The sequence below is a fragment of the Haplochromis burtoni genome, unplaced genomic scaffold (genome assembly GCF_018398535.1).
Source record: "Haplochromis burtoni strain Fernald_Lab_line unplaced genomic scaffold, NCSU_Asbu1 Contig_63, whole genome shotgun sequence".
NCBI lineage: Eukaryota > Metazoa > Chordata > Actinopteri > Cichliformes > Cichlidae > Haplochromis > Haplochromis burtoni.
Window position 1 is genome coordinate 1,190,704 of NW_024582424.1, and position 6,400 is coordinate 1,197,103.

Sequence of the window (6,400 nt, forward strand, 5' to 3'; positions counted from 1 at the left end):
CTTCTCTTCTCTTCTCTTCTCTTCTCTTCTCTTCTCTTCTCTTCTCTTCTCTTCTCTTCTCTTCTCTTCTCTTCTCTTCTCTTCTCTTCTCTTCCTCTGAGGTCATAGCTGGCTTGGTTTGGAAGTGGGCTGGAGTACAGACATAAGAGCGTCTGTTTTTCTCATCAGTCAGTCAGTCAGTGCGTGTGTGCCGAGTTGGTGAGGGGTATGCTTTATTAATTAGGGGAACAACTTTACCGCTTCTGAAACTTCTATTACTACAGTAAAATACCCAATTAAGTGATGCAGACAAAAATGGGCATATAGAGGGAATCTTAATTTCATATGATGTAATATTGCACAGCTTGGCTCAGGTATGAAGCAAGACTCCAAAGCGACTTTGGTCTTATTGTCGAGGACAACTTTCCAGGATAGACAGGATAAAAGACTTCAGCTTGTGTTTGGGAAAAAACATGCTCACTACATAAAACTACTGATATGTCCATGCAGTCATTTAGTGGTTTAATGTGTAAGATTTCGACATGACAGCTATATGTAGGCCTCACCGAGGTTTTCCTTTGATGCTAAATCATTTGTTTTGAGTCAGTAGAACATTTGTAGTCTCCTTGCTCAAAGAAGACCCTATGTGATCAGTTTCTAACTGTAATTTGTGCCTTTCTCAAAAACTGTATCAATAGATGGATAGATACAAAAGATGGTCTTTACTTATTGTGTGTGATTTTGTAATACTGCTTCACTAAATTGAGATTAGGTAAAGATTTGGGGAGAAAGCTGCTGAAAAATAGGATCTTTGCAAAGTCTATCTTAGTGAAAGCTGTGGCAGAACAAAGAGTGTCCCTCAGCTCAGCGTACCTCGTGAGCAAGCTTGTTCTCTGTGGGTGGAAAATTTGCACATGCAATTAAGACTCCTTCACAGTCACATTGACTTTTGACCTTGACAGCTTGGGAATGGCAACCTTGGAATGTTAGAAGACCACGGATGTGGTTTGGTGACTTGTTAAAACTAATAAAAGAGAGCAGCATTGTTGTTGCTGCATTTTTTGTGGCTAATCTAATCCCGAAACACGTAAGTAAGTGCTTGAGGTGATGCAGAGCTCGTGCCGGGGAGCTGGGGGAGAATGTTCCCATAAGTTGCATTATATTCTTATGCAATCTGATTTCAAATACTTGCAGGGTGATATCATAGATATTAAACAAACATTTGCCAACATTACAAAAACAATAAAAAACAAAACAAAAATGAAAGCGCAGCAGCAACATGTCTCCTCACACGCTCGGCCAGCTTGCAACTTGCTCAGTAGGTTGCACAGTATGGTTATTGTGTCATAAGCGCACACACATACTGACTGACTTTTGACTGAAGCTTTTTGTTCTTCTGGGAGAAAGAACAAAGGCAGACTTGTTGTATCAGGAAAAATAACAGTGAATGAGAAATGCTAACTGAGTTATTTGGCACCATTGTCAACCCATATACCAAACAGCTGTTTTGTACTCTTTTGTACAGTCAACCGAAACATTTTAAACTGATACTGATGCTTTTAGAATAGAATAGAATAATCCTTTAATTGTCCCACAGGGGGAAATTTGGTTGTAACAGCAGCCAGAAAGACACATATACAAACAAACAGTACACAGGACACAGAACAGAAACATACACGATTCTTCTTACATATTTACATATGGACAATGGTTACTATAAACAGAGTACTTTTCTGACTCCTGTCACATACGCGCGCACACACACACACACACACACACACACACACACACACACACACACACACACACACACACACAGGCCATTTACCTTTGGTCCTTTGTAATCGTTGCTTGTGCCCTTTTGCAATCCAGCTCCAGATGTTATTCTCTGAACTCCAGGAGTCCTACAGTGAAACCTTTACACAGGCCCACAGTCAGACACATACTTGTGCACACAGACGGGCACATGCGGCCCTTTAAAGATTTGACAGTTTCTCTCTCTGCAGGCCGCCTTGTTAAGCAACAGACTCTAACGTACACATTTACACAGATGTGCTTCAAACATGCAAAAGCATCGAGATTATTTAGGAAACACATCTTCTCAAATAGCATAATGGTGTCATTTGGGGTTCAGATCCAGTACAGACAAAATGAACTTGCCTTAAGGTTTATTTCTTTGTTTTGGTTCTTATGAAGTCACACATTTCCCTCTTGCAGAAAACCACATATAAGCCCTTTTATTGTGTGTATCAATCTTAAATCAGTCACCAAGCTCTTAATTGAGCCGTTGTTTTTCAGTGGTCTCATGAAAACACATCATCAGTTGTCGAGTTGCCACAGCAACAGTCTTCTCACTGAAGGGTGCGGTGGGGCAGGTTTTCACCTGCAAAACACTTAACAAAAAATAAAAGCCCCATCGGTGTGCACACTGTTTATTTCACAATCAGGAGTTGCCCATCGATGAGGAAAATGCTGTGAATGCAGCTTATTGTGTTACAATGTGCCGTGCTGTTTTATCTCTGTGCTGTAAGGGTCTTTGGTGAACAAGAGCAGGAAGGGAGACAGAACAAAGTGAGCGAGCACGTGTGTCACAGTTGAAAAGAATTTATTTTTGTCGGTGTAATAGTGCTTCTGCACAGCAAGGAAGCTTGTTGTTTTTCAGACAAAGCACTGGTATGCGCAGGAAAACATTTGGCTTTGGGCTTGCATACACAGAAATCATGCTATTGTTTGCATCTTGACCTGTGTGTGTTTGTATGTTCACAGGGCATTATTTGCATATGATGGAGTCACAAACAACCTCAAACTAGCTGACTCAGGAGGTAAAGTGGACTCTTATTTTTATCATTTACCTTCATAAGACCACAAAAAAGCTTGTTTGCTCCTCTGCTTGGGCTTGAAAGAAGTTGATATATAAAAAGAAAGTGCACCGTATTTGCACATCAATATCCCTTTGTTCCCTCACCCTGCATCTGTCTCTTTCCTAGCAGCGGGTGGTGTGGCAGAGCTGGCAGCTAAGTTTCACATCTCAAAGCCTCAATATGGACTGTGCAAAGTCGGAAGTGTAGAGACAGGAGCCCCCCGGATCGTGCTGATCAGCTGGGTGAGTAGCAGACGGGCTCATGGGGTTTAACTTGTGTAAGCATTCGCCTATCATAACACAAATACCAGCTCGAATTACTCAAACACACATGCATTCTTTGCCATGAAAACAGCAGGTACGCTTCAAACACAAGGACTCACAGACTTAAATTAATTTGGAGGCAGCTGGGTCATTTTGCAGCTCTGAGATAAGGGGTTTCACATGTTGTTGTGGTCAGATACAGAAGCGTACGCCCTTATTAACTTATAAAGTATTCTGGAGAAACCCGAAATATTCCTGGCTTATTTTCATTCAGCACTCTTGTTTTCAGAGGCTTACATGAAATTTGGAAGAAAAGCTTTGAAAATGTCTCAGTGCAGTGGAAAAATGAGTGAATTACAAGGCGAGCAGAGGACCTAAGTGTCAAAGACGCAACCTGTAACCATAATATTTTCACCACCGTTGTATCTGGTGCTTGAAGTGGTATGGTAGTATATAGCTCTTCCCTAAAGAAACGCTGCCTTTGTTCTGCTCCAAACATGTCCACTGTTACTGTCTTTGATTTGTCTTTCCAGCTGTCAGGAGCACTTCATTCCAAAAGGCCTGCTCTTTGATTTTATGTTCATCTACAAACTTTAGTTTATTCTGGTACACTTCCCATGCGGATCAAATTTGTGCACTGTAAACACATGCAGCTCAGGCTACCTGGAGATCCTGGGTTCAAATTTTGGGTCTTTTTAGAGACCGTTGTTTTAAATTTAGACTGACTTTGCTTAGATTTCTAGTTCTACACAAATAGTCACTAAATACACAAATATACACAATTGTTGATAGTTTTCCTCACAATGGAATAATTCAATTCAAATAATTTGGAGAAATCCTGTTCTTTCAGACACGCACTTATTGACAAGTTGGTTTTTTTAAATCCCTTTGAGAACTTATTGGCATGACGACACTAAACACTTCTCAAGATGATCAGTCTTCAGATGCCTCATGACATCGTTTGAATCCTGTTTTTTCCCAGCCTGTTTCCTTCATGTCTTTTTTTAGTCTTCTAAGAGAGATCTGTGATATCAGTCTAAGTGTCTACATCCTGTTTGTACGCAGGTTGGCCAAAATGTCGATGACTACAGGAGAACAGAATGTGCCACCCACATTCCAGCCCTCAAGAACTTCTTTAAGGTGCAGTACATAAGAATGTGAACTTGACAATGGCCTTCGGGTTTGCTAAAGTAAATCCAGTCATTTGTGTTTTTGTTTGGCTTCATTTAAGAGGAAATAATTCCATCTGTGCAAGGACCGTTTAGACCCGGAGGTAGTGCCATGCAAAAAACACTTGCAGTTTCTGTTACTCTTTCTGTTCATTTAGATTCTGTTTAATTTCCTGTGAAATTCCAAAATAATAGTGAAAAATGTGTTTTATACTTTCCTATAATCTTTGTCCCTGAATTCTAGACCGTTTACCCTCAAACTCTATATTTACACTTTGTAGTTTGCTTAGTATTGTTTTGAGAGTTTCCTGTCCTCAGACCCCTTCCTGCCCTACTGGTTTGTTGGTTCAGGGTGAGATTGCTAAGTTTTGTTTAAAATTCTGTTGTTGGTGGTACAACCCACAAGTCCCATGCCAAAGTCAAGTAGTGGTAAGATAGACAGGAAGCAGATGGACCAGAGAAAAGAGAACTGTATAATTTCTATGATTCAGCTGCATGTGCATATTTTTAGGATTCAGGTGTGTTTACAGCATATGACAAAAACTGTCCATCACTGCTGACGATTCCCCTGTCTGTGCCCCTCAAACAGTATTTATTTTGTGTGTCAGTGAGTAGAAAGGATTGAACTGACCCCTAGGTTTACCACTTTCCATATAAAGGCATCACCCAGTCGACTGTAGGAGCATCTGTGGAATGTTTGTTGTTTTTTTTGTCTCTTTTTTTAAAACAATGAATGTGGGCTCTGGGACTTTATAAGAAACCAGTTGAAAGCCCACTATCCCCTCTCTGAGTCTTGTGTGAGGCTTCTTTGATCAGAATTTCTTGTGGGATTTCATAATCATAGAAACATGATTTCATGGTGGACGTTAAGGGGAATGAAGAAAATCACTTCTCCTTATGTGAGCTGTGGGACAAAAGAGGCTTCTAAACTTAGCCAACACACACAAACATGCTCATTAATAAGCAGGACTGTTTAAGTACCCTGTGGTCACTACTGCTAATGTAAAATGCAAAAAGGAAGAGAAACAATTTATTCTAATTTGACCTTATACAATAGACGCATGGATGTCATTTGTAGAAGTACGCGGTGATCATACATGACTATGCAAAACTGTCTTTTGTTCATGCAAACGTCTTTAATCAGTTTTCCCACAAATACTAAAATGCTCACTTATGGCATAATTTACAGTACAGGTGATGATCTCACTAGTATCAAGACAGCTTACGAAAAAACGTCAAACACACTGGTGTGTTTCCGGCTTGTGTTGTATTGGAGTTGGTGTGTAGTGAACCTTAAAAAATTATCTGTCAAAGTATTTATATTCAGACTTAACCTGTCTTTATTTGTAGAATTGCATAGCCAATGTACAGTACAGTCGATGATTTAATATTATTAACAGCTCATATGTTTGTGGAGACAAATCTTTTAAGGATCACAAATGACCCCAGTATCTATCACAGGCGCTGTTCTGTTCCATGTCCAATAAAACTGATTCGATGCGTAATTATGATTATGCAATATACTGGAGACTCAAAGGCTACCTGATATTGGTCTTTGAGAATTGTTTTATTTTAACAAATCAGTAGCTGAAATATTGATACACAAAAAGTCACTCCCTCACCTGCTAAATGCCTACATTAACCAGATGCTATAGTCTAAACAGCTCTCTTATTTCTGAGCCGTACTTGACCTTGCAGTGACGTGAAAAACAAAACCATGGAAATGATCTATAAATATATACAGATTGGATGGGTGATAACATCTGGGGATGCAATAGCTTGTTCTTTTTTAAAATCATGGCTGTTTTTACCCTACGTAAGCCATAAGTTTTTTACTTATCTTTCTTTTTTTTCCTCTTTTCCCTCCACTTTGTTTCTGTTTTTTCTGGCTCGCTATGCTGCATGTCCCAGCTGGCAGTGAGGGGGTTTTGTCGAGGCGAGTCTGATTTGGGTGTGTTATAAACTGAAGTTAATGTGGCATTAAGTTATGAAAACTAAATTATGAATAGGGTGCAGGTGTTTCCATTGTTAATTTCTACCAAAAAACAAATAACTGAATTAAGTTTTGACAGAAGAGCATTGTGTTTGTGTGTGTGTGTGTGTGTGTGTGTGTGTGTGTGTGTGTGTG

At 39.7% G+C, this 6,400-nt stretch overlaps 1 protein-coding gene across 1 annotated transcript in view; it reads left to right on the forward strand.

Annotated features, from left to right (window-relative positions):
* The window catches only part of si:dkey-40c11.2 (drebrin-like protein A), a 31,990-nt gene that overhangs the window by 15,000 nt on the left and 10,590 nt on the right, over positions 1 to 6,400 (forward strand). The window contains exons 2-4 of the mRNA XM_005922862.3: positions 2,746 to 2,801; positions 2,970 to 3,082; positions 4,169 to 4,243. Coding sequence (XP_005922924.1) covers positions 2,746 to 2,801; positions 2,970 to 3,082; positions 4,169 to 4,243 — 244 coding nt within the window. The remainder of the gene's footprint in view (positions 1 to 2,745; positions 2,802 to 2,969; positions 3,083 to 4,168; positions 4,244 to 6,400) is intronic.